Source organism: Melanotaenia boesemani, chromosome 10 (genome assembly GCF_017639745.1).
Source record: "Melanotaenia boesemani isolate fMelBoe1 chromosome 10, fMelBoe1.pri, whole genome shotgun sequence".
In the NCBI taxonomy this organism is placed as follows: Eukaryota; Metazoa; Chordata; class Actinopteri; order Atheriniformes; family Melanotaeniidae; genus Melanotaenia; species Melanotaenia boesemani.
Genome location: NC_055691.1, coordinates 654072 through 676938, shown reverse-complemented (window position 1 = coordinate 676938; position 22867 = coordinate 654072). Strand labels below are relative to the sequence as shown.

Genomic DNA, 22867 nt, shown 5'->3' with positions numbered 1-22867 from the left:
TTAAAATTTGTTTCACTGTGTATGCAGTTGTTTCATAACTTGTTCTTATGTGTAAAATAAAGAGCAACTACCTCCGAAGTCTGAGCTAGAAGCTAGTTTTGAATATTAAACCTAACTAGGACACTAACTTGTTAACAGCTCGACAGTACTGGTTTATAATTAACCAGCTATTTACTTTTTCATTCCCAAGCTGCATGATATGACAAATATTTCAACTATAGAGATAAAACTCGACAGGCAGCTGGTCTTTATGTTCGTGAAATAAAACATTTGGCTCCATCATGTGGCGGGTTATAAAACTAAAATGCTTTAAAACTAAAGATGTTATTTCCTTATCTTATATACTTTGATTTGTAAGCTACAGTTTGCTGCAGAGCTTTCAGCTGTCACACTTCAAAACATGCACAATCCATTTATAGTTGATATTTACTTAGACTTTAACTCATTTCCATATGATTTGGGCTGATGCTACAAGTAAAATGATCCATCACACACACTGACCACAGAATCAGACATGATGTTGTGGAAAAGTTTTATTTCCTGATTATACAACAGCTACAGCAGAGGAAAATATTACAGCTCAGATTACAGCTAGAAGTCGACCGATTCACGGGATCGAACAGGTTTTCAGTGTCAGATTAAACTACATTCTCTGAAAGCAGGAGAGACTTCCAGAAGCAGACATACTCTCAGAAAAAGCTTGAAGAACAATCACTCTGAACATAAAAACATATGAAAATGAACGATTGATTTTTGCTGATTCTACCTGAAAACTGCAAAACAACTATCAGAATAATAAATATGATAAATGCGCAGATTAATTCATTTGTGGTTGAAGGCTGTTCTACATGTTCTATATGTCCGTCATGATGAAAGCTCACATCTGTTTTCCCACAATTTTTCTGTCCAATGTGAAGCAAAGTCAGCTTGTTTCCAGGTGGAAAGTCTTACTTCCAACTTAAGACTCGCCAGTGGAGGAAATGTGATGTTTAGCTACTGATGCGTCCACGTTAAGGCCACGTTCACACTGCAGGCAAAAATGTCTCAAATCTGACTTTTTCTCCATGAAGAGCACAAATCTGATTTAAGTAGCAAAATACTGAATTTCAGAAAAAGACTGCTAGAAAAAACTAATAAGTGTGAAAATCTGACAAAGTTCAGTGGTGTTGCTTTAAGTCCTGCAGTGTGAGCGTAACCTTAGTTCCTGTGGATCTGGTCAGAAACTCGAGATTTCAACATTCAGTTTAGTTGCGATGAATCACACCAGTGGTCAGCAGTGAGCCACCCTGACAGTGCTGGAGGAGCTCTTTCTAATAACAGTCACCATCTACTTTGCAATAATTTCCTCTGATAGTCTGAACTGTTTCATAGAGGAGACATGATATCCTAACATGTTCAAGTCAAGATGAATGCTGGAACAGGAGGCTAAAAATCAAGAATAAATGAAACATTCAGGGAGATGCTGTGACTAACCAGCCAACAGCCTCCCAGTATTAAAGCTAACAAAGCTTAAAAAAAGACCCCTTCCCTGTGGGAGTTAGTTTTTTTTCTTGCCAATTCAAACTGTAACATCACCATGTAACAAGCTAGCTTGGTTGGACAGTTTAGCCTTACTGATTGTTAGCAACTCAGCTAACAATGCAGATCATGACTGTCCAGCACTTTTTCCAGCTTAAATGGAATGCTAACATGCTAACATGAGTCCAGCACCGACCATTTCACAGAAACATGCAAATAAATCTCCCCGTTGCTGGACTGATGAGGCTGCTGAAGCACATTTCATTCTTCAGAACCACAGACTTCATGGAAATGAACATTTGTGATCCTCTCTTCATTGAAAATTCACTTCATTTTTCAGTCATCAGTCGAACCTGACATGTTTGGTTTGAAGGGTTATACAGCAGATTCTGATTGTACATCAACAAAACTTTAAGACAAAAATCAAGGGAGACAGACAAGTCAGCTCAACGTCTTCACAGGTCCACCTGGTTCCACCTGGTTCCACACAAACAGAGATGTGACCTTCCTCAGGCCTGGTTCACATCCCAGTTTAAAAAGGAGTTTGGATTTTTAGCTATCCTTGCATATATTGCAGAAATGAGCGTAGTTTTCTCAGGTCTACTGGACCTGGGTTATTTGAACCTGCGAGAACGTGTTTGCTAACCTACACCTGTCATACATACAGATAAATGGCTACATCAGTGAACCCTGGCTGGTATAAGGTCAGATTAAAATCAGGATAAAGCTGAAAGCTGATTGGTCGGTGCTTTGGAGCACTGTGACCTGCTACTGGTTCCCTCCTCCGTCAGAGTCCAGCTTGACATCAGCAGAAAGGAAACATTATGGCTAGTTGACAAACAAATAAGCAGCACCTACAGCCAGACGGTCCAGTGCTGATGCTCCACCCTTCCTGACCCGGTTCAGATCCACCGCTGATCCACACAAGAAGCTCCTCTGAGCTCCTCTGGATATTTAATGAGAACAGACTGGACAAAGTGACGTCAGCATCCGGAGGCGCAGCGAGGAACCTTGCTGTGATTATTCTACGTAAACATGTGATGGAGCTACATTTAGACTGCATGTTGTAAAGTTTGACCCTGCGGGCGCGGTGAGCAGCAGCTACAGAGGCGGAGCGTCAGGCTTTGACATGCTCCGAGCTCCGGGGAGTTCAGAGATAAAGACCAAAATGTGTGTGAGTGTAGGATGAGGAGTTGTCTGAGCATCAACACTGGACTTTACAACCAAGCTTTCTTCACCTTTTAAAAAACTAGATTTCTCACAGCGAGTTGCTTCATTAATATACAAACTATATTTTGGAGTTCGACAAAAAACTCAGAAAAACTTCAGATAAACATTTATGGGCTAAAGTCAGACTGTCTGCACCCTTCACTGGAGTGGTTCTCAAACTTTTTGCCTTGTGATCCCTAGAAAATCCTCAGTTTAGTGTTTGTTTGGGGGTCCGTGTACACATCGTGCCCTTTTCTTCTGATCTTTGTGCCACTGCCCAGGAATCAAACAGCAAAGGTCTTTAAATATTTGTTTTTAGAAGGAAAAAAAAGACATTTAATGTTGATTTATGGACATTTCAAATGGTGATTTTTGAGGTGAAGAATATCACTTTTAACTGGTGTAAAATAGAAATTCAGCTGAGGAATGGACTCACTTTGAGGTTACCTGTTCAGGTACTATGTAAAACTAGTGCTGAAGCAGTGATTCTGTCAATCATCTGCTTTCTGTTCATTTGCATATCAAACAGGACCAATGAGAAACATAAACGTGCACTCTGCAGTTTACTCATCCATAACCAGCTTGACTGACAAGTTAAAATTTTTAACTACTCGTAGAAAAGCAACTTCACTTGTATTTCACTAAGTTCAGATGTTCCTGAGAAACGAACACATTAGGAGGCCCACGATGAGACTACAGGAACCATCAGAGACCAGAAAATTTAAAATAATAAGCCTACAGGAACCATCAGAGACCAGAAAATTTAAAATAATAAGCCTACAGGAACCATCGGAGACCAGAAAATTTAAAATAATAAGCCTACAGGAACCATCGGAGACCAGAAAATTTAAAATAATAAGCCTACAGGAACCATCGGAGACCAGAAAATTTAAAATAATAAGTCTACAGGAACCATCGGAGACCAGAAAATTTAAAATAATAAGTCTACAGGAACCATCAGAGACCAGAAAATTTAAAATAATAAGTCTACAGGAACCATCGGAGACCAGAAAATTTAAAATAATAAGCCTACAGGAACCATCGGAGACCAGAAAATTTAAAATAATAAGCCTACAGGAACCATCGGAGACCAGAAAATTTAAAATAATAAGCCTACAGGAACCATCGGAGACCAGAAAATTTAAAATAATAAGTCTACAGGAACCATCAGAGACCAGAAAATTTAAAATAATAAGTCTACAGGAACCATCAGAGACCAGAAAATTTAAAATAATAAGTGCCTACTACAGTTTCCTTCTTACTTCTGATCACATGACTGTGGGAATGACTGGAAGGTGTCTGGCATCCATGCATGTAACAGGTAACTCCAAATATAATGTTCATTTAGAAATAGTTCATTATTAGTAAATGCTCATATATATATATATATATATATGTGTGTGTGTGTGTGTGTGTAATCTACTCTTACACAATATGCAGATAAAAGAAGTGATTTTTCTTACTTGCACTGCTGAGATGAAAAGCATCTTCTCAGCCACATGTGAGACTGAGAAGTTGGATTTATCAGTCCTGGGTGAAATTCCCCAAACACTGAAAACTGAACACAGACTGAATCTAAAAGTAAATTTAAAAGTCTAACAAGACGGACGACTCAGGCAAGGCGCTGATGTCAAACACAATCAGAAATGTAGAGTCTAATCAGACACAAGAAAGCAGTTAGAGCTTCTGGATGAACAGAAACAGGACAGATGCATCGACGCAATGAAGACGACTTTGTGTTGCTGTGACCTTTTGTGCGTGAACCGTTGTCAAAACAGTGCAGGTGTATGTTTCACAACCGGAGCTCAGTGTGGAATAAATGAGGAACCAGACACCCAGCAGCCACTCCAAACACCAAGAGTCCACCAGAATAAATCAAAACCTCAGTGTGAATCTTTTCCCTCCAGCTGACGTCCTGCAGGGCTCGTTCCTGGGAACATTTCTGAAGCTGCTGAAGATTTTTAACTTTAGGATGTTAAAAATAACCTTACATTTCTCTCTGTGGAGCTAATATCTGTAAGAGACAACAGCACGACTCATTGTTGAGTCAGCGATCATGTCGGGTTGCTCTGATAACAGATGTGATGTTACATGACAGCGAAGGCAGCAGCTGGAATCAGAGAAGGCTCCAGTGTGTGATGGGAACCAGCGAGCAGCGGTGGGATTATATTGCACAGGTGTTGCTGAGGTCCTCAAACACCTGTGGTTCTTCAATCCCTCGAGCAAACAACTTGATCAGCTGGCAGTGAACTCTAAGAAAAAAGGAGGAACAGGTGTTTTTTTTTCTTTAGAGAAAAACAAACTGAGAATAAATACATAAGAGAGGAGCTGGCCGGGGGTTGTGGTACCTGACATCGATGGCTGTGTGGCTCAGGGTCTCGCCATCGCAGTTCCAGCTGCTGTAGGCGGGAGCGCAACCACAAGCCGGGTGGTCTCTGCAGATCTGGCTGAAGATCTGGTGTTTGCCGTTCTCCAGCAGGTCCAACTCCAGGTCTGAGTCGCTCTGGCAGTGCCGCGGCGTGAAGCGGAAACGCACCACCCGGTGGACCTCCACAAAGGTCAGGTCAAACTGATCGAGAACACAAGTGAAGAAGAAAATGTCGTAAAGTTTCCACCAGAGAAAAATGCAGTTCTGAAGGTTGGGTTTACTGTTCAAACACACCTGGTCATCTTTGCTTCTGTGTCGGAAGAGGTGTCTGAGGAAGTCGAAGCGGGAACACTTTCGGACCAGGATGAGGTCGGTGGTGCCGTCAGCCAGGTGAGCGGCAGGTGAGAGGCCTTTCGGGCTGCGAGGACAAGCACAGCTCATACTGGCAGCATTGATAGCTAAGAACTTTCCTCGGATTGTTCTCCACTCTGCATCGTTCTCTGAAACATATAACCCACAAACATTTGCCTCCACTCATCTTTTTCACAAGTGGAAAGTTCGGTTTGGTTTTTACTGACTTTTGAAAAACAAACTGAGTCAACAAGTTTACAAAGTCGTGTAAACGGTGCCTTCAGATACGATTTGGAACTCATGAACAATCTTATATTTTTTAAGTTTTCTTCATGATCTCATCTCTGTCTGATCTCCTGTCAGCTGGATGTGATTCATCTCCTCAGACAGAACACAAACAACCATGGCAGCTCAGGTGAGCACACCTGTTGTCACCCCAACGTTTTTGGTATAAAAGCTTTGCACAAGGGACAAATGAACGGGCAGCAAACTGCAACGTCTGTTGTAAAACGCTGGATCCACCACATCCACCTTCATCCTTTACCTTAAAAATACCCAGCATGGTTAGCCACTCTGTAATATGAAAGCTAGCTAGCACAGTTTAGCACCACAGAAATAAACACTAACTTTTCACCAACCTTGTACAAAAGATAATATTAACTCTGTTAGATCAGCATTCCCTGAATGTGTCCAGAAGCTGCTGGTTTTGCTATGACTGTCCCGGATAACGTTAAACTGAGACCAATAAATCATCAGACCCATTGTGAATAATGTGGTTTACTGGGTCTGTTTATTAGAAAAACACGTTAGAACTGTTGCTTTAGGAATGTTAGCTATATTTACTGGAGCTGTAAGAATTTCATCCAAATAAAACAAAAATATGTGGAAAAGTATTTTTTTTTATCTAAAAACTTTTCTGTTTTCATCTTACATAAAGTCATTACAAGATTTCTAACAAAATGTGACTATTAATTTTATTTTCTGGTGCACTAGTGTGTGATGTTTTGGCCATATTCTTTACATTCAGAAAATTTAAAAAATGCTATAAGTTGCAGAATTAGTCTCAGCTCTGTGGGTCCAGATCTGAGGTGTGTAGAGCTGCCAAAAACTGTACTCAAGTAAGAGCAGTGTTACTCCAAAACACCATCATGACACCTCGTTTCCAGAGGAATGTGTCTGATCATGTACTGGATGTATTTCAACAGTTCAATAAGACATATTCTTCTTAATTTTTTTTTTTTTTTTGGCTTTAGAGGTTTTTATGACACATGAAAGGGAGTCAGAGACAGAGGAGGTGATATAGAACAAAGGACTCCAGGCTGGGATTCGAACCTGCGGCCGCTGCTTTAGTCTTGAGTCGGCTGCTCAACCAGTTGAGTTTAGTGCCATAAACCTCTTTTTCCTTTCTTTTATAATCATTTTTATTTCTAATATACAGCAGTCTCCCCTTAAAGTAGTTCTGTGGACATGGACTAATATTTTGTCCCACAGACCTTCAGGACAGCCTCCAGCTGCAGCTCAAACACTCGGGCTGAGTTTGATCATTTTCTGCTCCTCATTTGTGTTGCTTTTCATTTTTTCAGAAGCCAGTCATGGTAGCACTTCTTCGTTTCACAGACAACTTTGGTGTTCCTGCTGGTTTCTTAAGGCCCTTCTTTGCCCCCTTACATACGGAAATTGGGACGGCCGCTCATACGTCGCCACCCTCATACCACCGTGCGTCCTTTATGTTGCCATGGTTGTTGATCCACTAGTCATCCACTAGTGGGCAGTGCTGCGTTCTGATGTCACTTTCAGACACCGGTTGGGGGCAGTAATGCGCCGCTTGTTTGCACCCGGCCAACACAGCCTTTCTTCAGAAGCTCCCGACATGGTGACCTGCCATCTCTACGTTAGTTGCCCTCATCAACGTCTTCTGCTTCTTCCTGATCCTGTTCTTCTTCTCTGGTATGTTCCTTTGCTGGTCTCATGTCAGCTATACAGCTTGTGATGGCCACACAGTGCAAGGCGCTAACCCCATACACCAACACATTTCAGTTATGTTAGTTTATCATTCAACACTATTTTGTTTGCATATTTGGTTTAAGTTTGGTTAAAATGCTTTAGTTCTTTTTGTTAGCGTGCACATTAAGACATTAGGTATTTTGGACTTTGTTTTACTTTTGCTTATTTGTTTAAGTGTATTTGTTTCTCTTGCTGGTGCTGGGGGGGCATGTGAATGCTTGAAGGCTGAAGTGAGCACAGCTGGTCAAAGCAAAGGAACAGAAATGCCATGGGTCTGTTCCAGACAGCTCCTTCCAGAGGGGAGATAATTCATTCCTATTCTATATATATTTAGATTGGTTGGTTTTGATTTTGAGTAGCTTCCTTTCTTTTTTAGTAGTTCTTTTGTTTTGAGTAATAAGTAAACTGTTCTGCTTCTTCTGTTTAGTTTAATTGTTAGTATTTGTTAACCCCTCATGTGTTTAGACTGGTCTGATCAGCCAGTATTTAAGTTCCCCTTGGTTTCATGTTCGTTAGGTCATTTTGGTTCTTTGTTAGATGCTCTGCTTACTGCATCAAGCAATGGATCCATAAGGTCCCCGACAACGGACCATATTACACATGTAACCGACGCAGAATAAGGACAGAAGTGTCCTTCCGTCTGCGTAGTTGTGTTGAGCATAAATGGGCTTTTAGCTGTTAGCTGACTGTCTGAGGGACACTTGCCAGCTGGGGTGACGTCAGCTGCAGGCGGTCAGAATACATTTGAATCATCTTGCTTTTTTGTTCCTGGTTGTGTGGTCATGTGACTTCATGCTACGTCTGATTGGGAAAACTGGTATCTCTGGCAAAAGTAAAGCTTATCTAATTGAATAGATGGTAGTATTCAATGGATGGTAGATGGTGGATGATAGTAAAAGTAGTGTTTCTTCTTCACAGATTTACTCAAGTAAAAATAAAATGTATGGTGTAAAACTGCTCTCTAAGTAAACTTATTACTACTCTCCTCTGAGCCAAATGGATTTTGGTACATAACTAATATAAACTCATATTTTATATGTTAGGAACAAATCTGTGTTTAGGTCAGCTGTGTTTAGGCTTCCTGTCAGCTGTGTTTAGGCTTCCTGTCAGCTGTGGTTAGGCTTCCTGTCAGCTGTGTTTAGGCTTCCTGTCAGCTGTGTTTAGGCTTCCTGTCAGCTGTGTTTAGGCTTCCTGTCAGCTGTGTTTAGGCTTCCTGTCAGCTGTGGTTAGGCTTCCTGTCAGCTGTGTTTAGGCTTCCTGTCAGCTGTGTTTAGGTTTCCTGTCAGCTGTGGTTAGGCTTCCTGTCAGCTGTGGTTAGGCTTCCTGTCAGCTGTGTTTAGGCTTCCTGTCAGCTGTGTTTAGGTTTCCTGTCAGCTGTGTTTAGGCTTCCTGTCAGCTGTGTTTAGGCTTCCTGTCAGCTGTGTTTAGGCTTCCTGTCAGCTGTGGTTAGGCTTCCTGTCAGCTGTGGTTAGGCTTCCTGTCAGCTGTGGTTAGGCTTCCTGTCAGCTGTGTTTAGGCTTCCTGTCAGCTGTGTTTAGGCTTCCTGTCAGCTGTGGTTAGGCTTCCTGTCAGCTGTGTTTAGGCTTCCTGTCAGCTGTGGTTAGGCTTCCTGTCAGCTGTGTTTAGGCTTCCTGTCAGCTGTGGTTAGGCTTCCTGTCAGCTGTGTTTAGGTAGCAGTAGTCAGTACTCAACTCACCATAGTCTGATGTGTCATCTGTCTTGTACTTCTCAGACTTCTCTGAAAGTATCTGCCCATTGTGCTGGCAAACCCCACAGCTGCAGATTTACAGAAACACAAATGTCACGTAAAAAACAATAATTACATTACGTTCACAAATCCTGAAGCATTTTGCTCTAACATGCAGCTGCTTTGCTGAATGTGATGTTTGATGTAAAGTGCTTTGGTTACCATTCCAGGTATAGTAAAGCGCTATATAAATACAGACCATTTACCATTTTACCATTTAACCAAGTATGAATAAAGGATTCTATGCAAGTGTCATTTTATTTATTTAACCACAAAAAACCTCATTGAGATTAAGAATCTCATTTACAAGAGTGTCCTGGCCAATCATGACATATTAAATCCATTTAGTGGATTATGATTTTTTAACAATATCACAAATTCTGCCACAATTTTGATTTGATTTGATTCAGATCCAGCGACCAATACGAGACAATATCACAGGCTGATGTAACACAATCGCTTTCATTTATATCAAACACAAAAAGCAAAAAAAAAATCAAATTTAATCTTGCTTTTAAGGCTGGTGCCGTTGCTTTGTCTGTCTGTTAGCAACAGAACTCAAAAAGTTATGGACAGATTTTGAGAAAATTTACAGGAAATCTCACAAACAAGTGATTAGATTTTGTGGCTGATCCGGATCACCGCCTGGATCCAGGAACTTTTGCAAAACGTTGATCCTCATAGATTTTAATTTAGGTATTTTTTGTAGAGTTTTCTTTAAATATGCAGAAAAGTTGTTTTGTGGTTGCTGTCATAGTTGTTCCACAGACAACGAGATAATTCCTCAAACTACCAAAAAGACACAAAAGCCCAGAAAGTTTCGAAAACTGGCTACCAATGCTGACGGTACACCTTTTAGTCCTTCGAAATATTTGAAAACTTGTTCAGATCATTTTGTGACTGGTGAGTAAAACATTTACTATGTTGTTAATGTTTAAAATTATGGTTGGTTTTGTATAGATCCCAAAAATACCATGAAATGTCTGGTTACAGTAACAATAACATTTGTTGGTGGTTTCTGTGAAGTTCTCAAAGTTTCTTGTCAGCAGCTTCTTCGCAGTGTGATGGCGGATAGAGAGGTCATTCGTTCAGTCCCACTTCCACTAGCTTTGCTTCATATCTTTTTCTAGCCTTGACACTAAGGGCATCAATATAATTGTAAGACATCATGAATAGTTTTCTATCAAAAACCGATGGAGAACATTAAAACTATAAGAACAAGTTGCTCACTTGAACATGGGCGCTGGCATGATGCATAGGCCTGTCGCAATAAGTCAATTAACTGCACGGTAAGAAAAAATTAGCGCAATGAGTTTGCTGGCCACGACAATTTTCTTTTCTTTTTTTTTTTTTAACTTTACCATAGACCAGCAGCGCAGCATAGCAGCAGTGCGGCGTAGCAGCAGTGTGGGGTAGCGTTGTAGCAGCATAGCGTCGTAGCAGCAGCGCGGCATAGCGTCGTAGCAGCATAGCGTCGTAGCAGCATAGTGTCGTAGCAGCAGCGCGGCATAGCGTAGTAGCAGCATAGCGTCGTAGCAGCAACACGGCGTAGCAGCAGCGCGGCGTAGCAGCAGCGCGGCATAGCGTCGTAGCAGCAGCGCGGCATAGCGTCGTAGCAGCATAGCGTCGTAGCAGCATAGTGTCGTAGCAGCAGCGCGGCATAGCGTAGTAGCAGCATAGCGTCGTAGCAGCAACACGGCGTAGCAGCAGCGCGGCGTAGCAGCAGCGCGGCATAGCGTCGTAGCAGCAGCGCGGCATAGCGTTGTAGCAGCATAGCGTCGTAAGCAGCAGCGCGGCATAGCGTCGTAGCAGCAGCAGCGCGTCGTAGCGGCGGTTCACTTATTGCTCATAGGTCATTCAAACACGCAGTGATAAGGGAGACTTTCTGCCATATCTCCTTTTTTTCCCCTATAACCAGCCTTGTTCTTTCCATCGTCTGAGAAATCACTTCTTTGTTTTTTTCTTCTACACATAACTTTGTTTAAATTTCATTCATTCATTCAGCTCCACATTGTTCAGGCAGCAGCTTTTAAATAACACCACGCAGACAATGTATGTACGATACATCATGGAATAGTATTCATGGGAAATGTAGTGTAGTGTAATGTAGTTTTCAGTTTAAAGATTCATTACGTAACTTTCTGACCTTAAAACTCCACGTTTCGGACTTGTTTGATGGTACAGTGACATCTATTATGAGCATTTCTGGAGCTGTCGTTGCCCAGAAGAGTTTCGCCTTACGCATCGCATCACACGCTAGCAAACAGAAATAAACACACCGGCAGTTTTGAACGCACACTGATGCTGATTCAGCAAAGAAACGCAAGAAGACATTATTGGAGGATGAGAGAAAAAGAAAGAGAGAAAGACACAGAATAAGAGATAAGATAAGAGTCAAGATAAGACTGTCTTCTACTGTCTGGAGAGAGCTCACAGTACAGGTAGGATGCAAAGATGCCGAATTAGCCGTCGACAGGAGGCGCCACAGAAAAAATGGCAAGAGTTCTGCTGTGCATTAACTTCATATTTTTGGCTCTAAGATATGAAGTGATGTAGTTATTGGCCGACCAGAGTGGATGAAAAAGACGTTATTAATCATTTACAGGTCAAACATGAGGTCGTTAAGTAAAATCATTTAGTAAATTTCTTAAACTGAATCTAAAACATTTTCAGTCTCTCTCACCCGGATTGACACCTGCCAGCGTCTCGTGGTGTCCCGATGGTGCCCCTGGCCGGCAGGTAGGACACGGTTCCTTCGTAGTAATGATGAGTCAGGAACATTTTCACACCTGTAGGATCCAGAATGTCTATTTCACTGGAAATATCAGAGGTTTGTACACAGCATCTTAAAAACATGATGTCATTCTACCTGACAGGTCATATCTGGCTGGTCCCATCCACCGCTTCCTCTCACTATCAGTTAGCACATCGCCAAAAAAACCGTATCCCAGCAGGGAGACGGAGTATCGCAGGAACGTGTTGTTGTGGTGAACTGAGCACACATCCACTGGTTGAGAATCTCCTAAACACACACACACACACATACACACACAATCAACATGTACAACTTGTTTTTAAAGAAATAAAATCTGGACATGACGTTGATGTTTATGATCATATTTCTGCAAAAATATAGAAACTTCTAAAGCGATTTTATCAAGGACGACTGTAGGAAGGCAAACTGAATATCTGAGTACATGATATTCCCCAAACCAGGAACATCCTGTCTCAGAGTTATGCAGAAAAGCTAGTTTATTCTTACTTCAAGACTGCATTATTGTACTTCAGCAGAGATCATATTTCTCCAGTTTTATCTTCTCTTCATTGGCTCCCTGTAAATCCAGAATAGAATTTAAAATTCTTCTTTTCACATATAAAACTCTTAGAGACAAAGCTCCACTGCATCTTCCCAACAGAGCACTTTACTCTCAGGCTGCAGGCAGAACCGTCAGTTATCAGAGCCCTCTCTGTGGGTTCATGATACAGACATCCTGTCTACCTTTAAGGTTGGGCTTCAAACTTTAGATTTTAAGTTTAAAGGCTTGGCGACCTGCTGGGGTCACACCACATGACGCTCTGATCCCTTCCCTTCACGTTTCTCTTTACACTCCATGTATAAATATCATTACTGCCATCAATTTGTGTTTCCCTTTTTCTTTCTCAGCAGGCTTTAGGGTTGCGTAGCTTGTTGACTCATCCTTCCCGTCCTTTCTACTCTAGTGGTTCTGATGGTTTTCCCTTCCAGTTAAACTGGAGGTTTTCCTCTCCACTGTCTCTTCGTGCAGCTCAGGATAAAAAGAAAGGTTTCACAGCCTAATGTTTTGTTGGAGCTGCATCATTTTTGACATGGTCCTTATATAAGAATGTCATGTGTACCGTGTGTATAACCGAACTGGTGTTGAATGATTTATGTTACAGTTGTTGAATGAGGACACCGTGTGACTGACCCACTATGATGTGCAGTGCAGAGGTCACTGGGTCATTGGTTCCCACAGTAGCGAAGCAGATGCAGTCTGTTGAACCTGAAACACACAGATAGACCATCAGAGGAGACACTTCAGTCATGACTAATATTTAATTCTCAGCAGTGAAAACACTCCTTAGAAATTTGGAAATAAACTGGAAATACTAACAACAGAAATTCTTATTGTTTTAGAAGAGCAGAGCATCAAAAGCACATTAACACCTGCATGGAACAGGGGCTGAAATGAAAGCCTCCTAGATGACTGAGGGGGCACACAATAGAATCCTGCTCTCTGATTGGCTGTTTGATAACTCACTTACATTTGACTGTTTTGTCTTTTGTGTGAGAACAATGAAACATCCATATCTACTTAGATATGATGTAAATAGTAATGCTTTCTGTTCCTGTGATATGCACTTAGATATGTCAGGATAATAAGAACCAGGTCAGCGCGTACGTGAACATTCACACAGCTGATGATATAATTACTGATAATTGCATGCTGGGAACTACAGAAGAGATACAGTTGATGTGACACAGAGAAGATTGTGAGTATTCACAGACAAAAATGAGACTGTAATGATTACTTTCTGTCATTTCACATAATGTAAAATGAACAAATAAATATATATTAGGGATGAGTACAACTAATCCATTGCTTGAAACATTGCCTCCAGTTTTAAAGAATTTATTATTGTTTGTTTGAGGCAGGAGGAGTTATGTTTCACTATGCTAGAGTGACCAAATATCCCATTTTTTACACAGATATTTCCTCGTTTTCAGGGGTTAAAAATACATCCAGCCAGAATTTCAAGATCATCTGGGATTTTGCTCCATCCCAGCAAAATATTATAAAAAATAATCCCATGTAAAATATATTTAATGTTTACATGGGCTCTGCATTGCATCTAGCTCCCCACAGTTACCCGTTATTCTTATTATTCTCCCAGCCGGTGAACAGGAGAAAACCTATTGGTCAAGCTGTTCTGAAAGGTCAGTAATGATACAGATTTTCATGTATTCACATAGTTATGGTGGCACATGCCTCCTTCTCTTCCCTTCCTCCATCCCTTTCCACCTATTGTACAATGAAGACCACTAGGGCCCACACCATGTGTCATCCGTCCACGCTTATGTGGGTGGATGACACACGGTGATCATAAGACTGATCTATTCTAATTGGCCTGATTTGTTGACTTAAAATGTCTATCGCTAGCATATGGCTCATTACCATGTTATGTCAAAATGGTTATGGAGCAAAAAGTATCCACCAGGGGACAGAAGACAAGCGTCAGACCATACAACAGGGTGTGGAGTGCAGTTTTTACCCCGGGTCTTGAAACTGTATGTAACAAATATGATACTTTAGGTATTAAATGGTTAACTGAACTTCACCACTAAACAGGAAAGCAGAGTTACAGTACAAGTATACAAGTATCTGTGTTTCTAACCTGCAGGGATGATTCCGATTCGGAGCGAGCAGGAAGACAGCGTCTCATCGGAACAGTGTGGATCTATGCTGCTGTCAATCTGCGTCCTCCAAATCAGACCATGGATGATCTCACTAAACATGCCGTCTCCTCCTACACACACCACACTGGGTCGAGGACGAAGATCAATTAAAAAAATATATAACCAGACAAAAGCAATCAGATAATCAAACTGACAATCAACAAAACAAAACTCACCCGTCGAACTTCTTGAGCTCGGCACCTGTTCTCAGGTGATCCCTCGCATGATTAGCGTACTCCGTAACTATGACAACAGAAACACAAACACAGCACGTGTTAGCCGTTTGACCTCTAATGGCAGTATTTGCCGAACAGGATGAGTGTGACGTACCGATGACGTGTGTGGAGACGCCGGCCTGAGCGAACAGCGGGGCGACCTTCTGCTCGTAGACGCGCTTGCCCTGACGCTTCCCGCTGTACGGGTTAATGTAGACCAGCAGGTGTTTGGGTCTGCTGACTATTCACACAAAACAGTTACACAAAGATCATTACATAAAGTTTATTGCAGAAGCGTGTATCTTTTCATCTGCGTGTGCCGGTGTAAAGTCCTACTGATGGTGGCGATCTGGTCTCTGATGCTGCAGATCCAGCTCTGACAAAGTGGCTCGTCTGGACATGTGAAGGTCACCTCAGCACACCGCCAGCGGTGCTGCCGACACCTCTCCACATATGACACTGAAGTCAAAGCAGAAACAAGTCAAACCCCATCGTTTAAAATATGATCATTTAGGATGCAGGTACTATCTCTCTATTTTGAGGTAAGACAAACGTTTTCTTTTAGGGATCAAGAACTGGTCATCCCTCTGGTCTTTCAGCTAATGTTGGGGATCACTGGGATGGCAAGATGGCCACTACTACTTATTGGAGTAGACAAAGGATAAGACCAAGGAGAAGAGAAGGTATTGGGATGAAATTGCAGTATCTCTCCTTCATACTGAATGATCAGCGTTGCTCATAGTTTTGAGAACAATGAGCATGAACCACAACATACACACGGATGACACACTGGCGATGTTATGGTTTTATTTTCAAAACGCTGTTACGGGATTTTCCAGAGTTTGAGTCTTAATAATTGATCGATCAACCTCAGATCCATTTATTTCAACATCAAAATTTATTATCTTTACTCAAGACTCTAAATGAACTTCTCTGATCTCCAGCCAGCATGTCTAGTAGATTCCTAAAGTTACCGGACAATGATAGCCAAAGTATTTTATGCAACATGATCCAGAATATAAGTACAACTCAATGCATTTAATCATACATGCTTCTTTAAATGTTTCTTCATGAAAATGCTGAACAACAACAGCAACCTTCTCTCAATGTTGACTTTTCCAGCAACGAACAAAGTAACTTACTGACCATATTTATTTATTTATATTATTATTTATTATTAAATAAAATGTATTATTTATTATTATATTTATTTTCATTTATATTTATTATATTTATTTTAGTGCTGGGACAACACTAACATTTTTATCGCGATTAATCGCATTGTTACACGGAAAATGTCTCTTTCCTTTAAAAGAAGGCCTACTGCTATATAAAGGAAATACAGTAAGTTTTGGTTTACTAACATCAGGGGTCTCCAACCTGCAGCTCTGGACCTTCCACAATGCCTCTAAATATGTGGCTAAAATATTTTTTTAAATCTATCTTTCTTGTCTTTAGGTTGGAAACCATGGACTTTTTTTTCTTTTACATAATTTTCCACAAATATCTACATTCCTTAGCAGAAAGTCTGTTTATCCTCCTTTTATAAAGGTTTTATGTTTTTCTTTATTTTTAAACCTAAAAATGGAAATAAAAATGTGGTTTTTCAAAAATAACAAACATCCTATGGTGGCTCTTCATTAAAATATATATTAAGTTTCCTTTTTGAAAAGTCTGGTAACATTTGCATCTCTAAAGTAGTTTTATTTAGCTGGCTGAGGGAAAATGGCTCTTTGGATTGGAAAGGCTGCAGACCCCTGCACTAAACACATAAACAGGTTTAGCAGCAATTTTCAGATAAAATATTTCTTCATATATAAAATCACATATTTATGAGAAAGAAGGATGAAATGTTCAGGATTTACTAACTAAAAGGTAAAAAGTCAGCAGGATGGATTTAAAGCTGTGAAGCTGCTTCCTTCTAAACACAGAAGGAACAATATGTGATGAATATCAGCATCAGGTGAACAGACAGAAAGCAGGATGAGAATCTCACAGCTTCTAGATGGTGAGGAGAGAGAAATATTCACAATATGCACAATAACTTCCATCCATGCACCTTCACTGCTTCATTATCCACATTTCTGGATATAAATTCTCTAAACTTTCATTCTTAGCTTGACTTTATATAAGGTTGAGTCCTCAGGTTCGCAGCCAGAAGGCTATATTAACAGATACGCTGAGATCCGGGACGCATTAGTGCATTTATTATAAACAGCACAGAGCTATCACAGCGCAGCAAAGATGGATAAATGGAAAAATGAAAACCAGTGATTTAAACAGATAATGACAATGATGAATGAGTGAGCGAGTAGCGGTCAACAATAAATATGGCTACTGCCCAACCCTTACTCTCTCGTCTGTTTCACAGGTGAGTGCGCACCTTTACACCCTTCCGTAAGTGCATACACCCACTCCCACGTGAACCACCTCCCGCAGCACACACTCACTCAAGTGCACCATGCACCTCATCTTTACCTGTATGTCTCCTACAGTTTAGCTTCACCTCTGCACCTGCAGCCTCCGCTACCGGGAGTTAAGGGTTAACATCTCGTTTCCGGGTGTAGCGTCAGGTCTGTAGATGTAACTATAAACATGTGTGGTATCCACAGAAAGTCCAGAATCTCAGCTACCAGCTCAGTAAAACCATTTCTATCACCAACAAACACATTTAAGACAACAATAGTTAAAAGACCAGGTACACAAAGTCTGAAAAATATGTAAACACAAATGATGTCTCCCCGTGTCCACCCCACGGCATGAACACGAACAAACGGCTCCTCTACTGAAAGCTCACATCTCACAGATTCCACAGCTGGAAGTTTCATCTCGCTATGACCAAGATTCACCGAACCAGAGGCAGAAGAACATAGAAATATACACTAGATGTCGCATTCAGGCTTGTCAGGCACATCAACACGGCCGCCATCTTGGGCCGGGGTTTCAGACCCGGTCAGATCAGTCAGACTGTGTGTGTAAAACCAAAATGCCAGATTTTTGTGCTGCATACGAATGTTCCTGTGAAAGAAACACAGAGACCATGAGGGATAACATTTCACAGTAAGAAGTGGTTTTATATTATTTAACTAAATGAAATGAAAACCGGCTTATGTCAGGACAAGAAAATAAAAAAACTTTCTGTTAGTAAGACGATGATTACAGGAAGATGGTTTAAGTGGGAATCAGCCACTTCATATAATTGTGTTAAGTAGGCCATTTCAACATTATCTATTAAATCAGTTTCATGGCGCTAACATGAAGTTTAACTTTGACCTGTAGCTACAGAAGAACTGAGAGACGTTCAGATGGATGTTTGTACGTTTCCAGCAGATAAATGGAGGAGGCAGCATGGGTAGCAGCACTCAGGAGGAGAGACTTTGTACCGAAGGACCGTTCAGCCGTCTGCAGCCTCATTTTAACCCAGAGGACTTTAACAGGACTGGACAGTAAACTGGTTTAAATAAGGAGTGATACCATCCATTTTTAATTTTCCTGACTGTCTCTGCAAAGTTAGTGTCATGACAGTTTCTCATGTAATCCTAATATTTCACTAACACAGCAGAGTCCCTCTAAATCAGTGGTCACCAGACTACGGCCCCCGGGCCGACTCCGGCCCGCCACCCCTTTTTGACCGGCCCCCAGCTGATATTTATAAAAAAATAATCATAAAAATGAACTGTTTACATTTGACGAATTTCCCACGCCTGTCATGCCTGAGATAGCAGCATCAGTCGGCGTTGAAGACGTCAAAATGGCTAGTGTTAAACGAAAAGTTGACAGAGAGTGCAGAGTTTTTAAAGGCAGAATTTGTAGGATTTCACGGCAATTCTTTCCAACGCCAGGTGGCAGTAATAAATAAAACACAACTCGGTCACCTCCACAAACCACCACAGGGTGGCAGTAATGAGTAATACTCCTCACCCCTCCCACCCCCACTTCACACAGCAGCGCCACTTTCTTCTCCACCGTCCACAAGACTTATTTAGGAGCTGAGATGGCATCCAGTTTTTCAACTCCAAGTGAACCAGTAAGTAACTGTTTAAACAAGTTCTGCCTCACGCTGAAAATTGTAATTTACTATGTTGTTTGCGAAGTAGTACATGTTAAAATTGCAATGTAGCATTATGGAATAAACAATGCCAGTAAATGAGGCAAAGCTATGTGATTAGCTATCTAGGTGCTAGGTTAATTATAACGTTATAAATGTTTGCGAATATTCAGCTAATATTAGACTGACTTAGACTAACAGAGAGTGACACGATAACACGATGCAGAATTTCCAGGTTTGAATGTTATAGACATGTCAGTTTGTGCACTTGTGTTTTCAGAGTGACGAGGACGATGTGTCACAAAGTCTGCAGCGTTTGAGCCGAGGCAGGTCCGGTGGACGGTCGAGAGGACGAGCAAGAGGGTTCAGGGTACGAGGCAGAGGCCGAGGCCGAGGAACACGAGCTGCAGCTTCCAGAGCTGAGCACTCGGACAGAGTTGAACAGTATCGCCGTGACCGTTTGGCTGCCACACAGGTAAAATGCAGGACACAGCTTCATGTTCAATGGTTTGTCAGGCTATCACTGATTAAAAATATACTTAAAAAAAGTCCATATTTTCACAAATATTGCAATAACTAATAATGCTACATATATTTCATGTATTATTTCTTGTTGCAACGTAAATACGTTTTTATGTGTAATTTATGGATGTACTTATTCTTAGTATTTGAACTTTTTGCTTTGACAGTCAAACCATTTCATCAGATACTATAGTAATATTTAAAACTATACAGAATAGGGAGACACAGGCCTTCACTAATAAATCAAATCTTTTACTTGGCTTTACACTTTGTTTTCCATTAATAAATAAAATTAGGCTCCACTTGTATAACTAATCTTTTTTTATACCTTGCAGAGACTTCTTGATGACATGACTGCTGAGGACCTAAGAAGGCTTGCATCACAGCTCGTCGAAAGGCAACCAGGCCTGATTTTTGATCTTCTGTTGCAACAGAGCAATTCAAGCGTCTCAGAGGCAGCAGGAGTCCCAGGAAAGCCCTGGTGTACTTGTGGGTTATGCAGGGAGATGCCAACTGACAGGGAGAGGATCTGCTGTGGTCAGACACCAGCTAATTGCATCAGCAAGCTACCTCATTTTACCCAATATTGCCTTGATGAAGGATATCTTAGGATACATAGGCATTATCGAGAGGATGTGACAGCACTTGGCCATGCAACAGAGCCAGGTGATGACAACAGGCAGTACCGGTATGCCGCCTATAGGCATTTCATATTATGGAAGCTCGGCTCCCTGGGAGCAGGAAATCGGCGTGTCATCCCCAGTTGTTGTGTGTGGGCTATTAGAGAAAAGTTTCCTGATCCACACAGACAGTACACCGGTTTTGTTCCTGGCATATGATTGTGTTTTTAGGTAAACTGCAAATTAATAACAAATCTGTGAAATTTTATAGATTGTACATAATTATTGTATAATTTCTGTTCACTTCTAACTTTGTATTTTGTTTTTCATTTATGTATAGTTATATAACTTAATTTGGGATAGTTTGTTTTTATTCATACCTTTTTGATTAAAATAAACTCAGATTTACATGTTTTACCTCGTTATTTCAATCACGTAATAATATAAATAGTTGTACAGTGGGATGTGACTGCAAAGGAACAAGACAAATGTTTATTACAATTTAACTGCAAAAAATAGATAAATATAACTGATGCAACAGCAGCAATACACAGTATATACACAACAAAAACCCCATAGACCAAAGCCTATCTACAAAAAAAAAGCCACATATCCATACAAAGGATGTGAAATTTTGATTGCACAACAGATATTCAATCCTTCTTGACGATGTTTTATCTGTGGCAAACACCACTGACTGAATACACATCCACTTTTTTTGTTCATTACAGTTATGGAAATAATTATTAGATGCAGTAATGGGGATGAGGGGGCAGATTTTGTGACCTAAGCATCAGATGTTTGCTTTTTGGAGACCTTGGCCATGAACTTCTGCTGTCACTGGAGCAGATCAGTCTAGTGTGGAGTTGCTGGGATGAGAATCATCTCCACACGTGAGAGCATGGTCCTCGGAGGGAAAAGGCTGGAATACTTCCTCTGGGTTGGCAGATGAGGTCCTGAATCAAGTGTGGGACTCCGAGTCTTGTTCATCAGAGAGGAGGAATGGAGCAGGAGCTCGTCAGTATCTGCTATGATGTAGATTCTGCATCTGCAGACTGCTTTCTACTCTGTGTTGGTCGTCATCGTAGGTCTGAAACATCCTTATACAGAAGGAGGATTGGTGTTGAATTCTGGACCTGATGAACAAAACAGTTTAACAAAGTTTAGCAAAGCAGTGTATCAGACGCACTGTGCCTTGTATATTTGAGTCTTTAGTTGCAAAAAGTTAACTCATCATTTTGAAATAATGTCAATGTAAATTCACAATTTAGTGTTGAAAAGATTTGGTGGGGGATTATTGTACTTTTATTTTTGTTGGTGTGATGGTGACAATTGCCACAGGTTGTCTAGTCAGATTAACAGGCCAAGGATGTTTATCAAGAATATTTATTTACAAGTATCCATCCGCGATTGACCCAGAAGTAATTAAGACAGCCGTGTTTGACACGGCAGTGATTTATTCCAACAGGACGCAGAGCACACATTAGAGTAAATGTACATGAAAGTGTCCCTAAAATGGTCCAGAGTACTCTCTTCTCATCAGCTTAAGAAAACTTAGGTGCATAACAGGAGTGAGAGTGAAGAAGGACAGAGGACTGGGGGTGGGGAGGTCTACCATGATTGGCTATGTGGCTGCTGAGGTGTTGCCGAGGTAATTGTGGGGAATCGTAGGAGTTCAAAGGTAAGGATATCAATGAGAGTGCCTTTGTGACAATCCCACTGTAGTGCCGCTTGAATAGCTTGTGGCCACATCCAGGACGGGGAGTTTCTCTTTGGCACCTTGAAAGTTACCTGCACTGCTTTATCTATATGACTTTTTGGAGATCTGCAAGTTCTGAACAAGTTTTTGGCTGAATATGACCTGACATATATCATCTGAAAGAAATTACATCAGTTTTTCTCTTTCAATTTCTTTGGTTTTGCTATTTAAAATTATGCGTTGACAATTGTAAGATGTTTTGAGGTTTTTGCTTCAAACTACTGACAACATTTAGGCCAATTCACATTAAATAGATTTCTACAGTTTTTACTTACGGAAAATAAATGACAATAACAAGCAAGTGGAAACTTAAGACTCATGCTAATTAAGATGCTGACTTTCATTTTTAAATACCACAACATTTTAGTTTCAATTTGTGAAAAGTAAGGAATCAGCATTTGGTGCATAAGTAATGTTTAATTTCAACATTGGTGCATTTGCTAATGTTTTCCACTGGTTTCTCCTAATGTTGGGTGAATTAATACCTCTAATGGCACAAATGTTGTCATTTACTTTGCCATGTGTATAACAAAGCAAAAAGATATATATAATTTCATGTAGCACATGCCCATGACTGGTCTAAGCTGTATACTGTTTTATAATTCAGACAATGTAGGTAAAAGTAAAACGTTATTACCGAGGCCCCTTTTCACTTGTGTTTGTACAAGTTCTTCAACGGATGGGGGAGGTACAGGTGGAAGTCGACCGAGCTTGCGTGGATCATCTGGCCTCAGTGTCCGTGTTCTTGGCATGCCTTTATCTGCTTCCAATCTACACTTCACCACCTCAGTCTGCAGCGCTTGAATGTAGCCATATGTTTTTGGTGTCTTCAATGCATAAACGCTATAACGTTTTGCATTTTTTCTGAAAATCCGTGTGTACCTGTTACACAGAAAATATGCTGATTACTATTACTAAAATATTTATTTCTTTATGAAAGAATTTTGGTTGATGTTTCCATCACAGATAATGTCAGTAATTGTGCTGCTTACATGTTGGAGCCATCTGCTCTCTGTCTTGTTGGCCGACC

The 22867-nt window shown here is 40.8% G+C and overlaps 2 protein-coding genes across 2 annotated transcripts in view; both read right to left on the bottom strand.

Annotated features, from left to right (window-relative positions):
* Positions 1 to 515: 515 nt before the first annotated feature.
* The window catches only part of LOC121648215 (ceramide kinase-like), a 75444-nt gene continuing 53092 nt past the window's right edge, over positions 516 to 22867 (bottom strand). Inside the window, exons 3-13 of the mRNA XM_041998219.1 lie at positions 15225 to 15347; positions 15004 to 15129; positions 14850 to 14916; positions 14613 to 14758; positions 13145 to 13219; positions 12067 to 12219; positions 11881 to 11986; positions 9147 to 9226; positions 5390 to 5595; positions 5076 to 5296; positions 516 to 4979 (exon numbers count right to left, since the gene is read on the bottom strand). Of these exons, the coding sequence (XP_041854153.1) occupies positions 4892 to 4979; positions 5076 to 5296; positions 5390 to 5595; positions 9147 to 9226; positions 11881 to 11986; positions 12067 to 12219; positions 13145 to 13219; positions 14613 to 14758; positions 14850 to 14916; positions 15004 to 15129; positions 15225 to 15347 (1391 nt within the window). The 3' untranslated portion in view covers positions 516 to 4891. The remainder of the gene's footprint in view (positions 4980 to 5075; positions 5297 to 5389; positions 5596 to 9146; positions 9227 to 11880; positions 11987 to 12066; positions 12220 to 13144; positions 13220 to 14612; positions 14759 to 14849; positions 14917 to 15003; positions 15130 to 15224; positions 15348 to 22867) is intronic.
* The window catches only part of LOC121648214, a 9260-nt gene continuing 6865 nt past the window's right edge, over positions 20473 to 22867 (bottom strand). Inside the window, exons 11-13 of the mRNA XM_041998218.1 lie at positions 22830 to 22867; positions 22475 to 22719; positions 20473 to 21214 (exon numbers count right to left, since the gene is read on the bottom strand). The exon at positions 22830 to 22867 is cut by the window's right edge and continues 127 nt beyond it. Coding sequence (XP_041854152.1) covers positions 21180 to 21214; positions 22475 to 22719; positions 22830 to 22867 — 318 coding nt within the window. The 3' untranslated portion in view covers positions 20473 to 21179. The remainder of the gene's footprint in view (positions 21215 to 22474; positions 22720 to 22829) is intronic.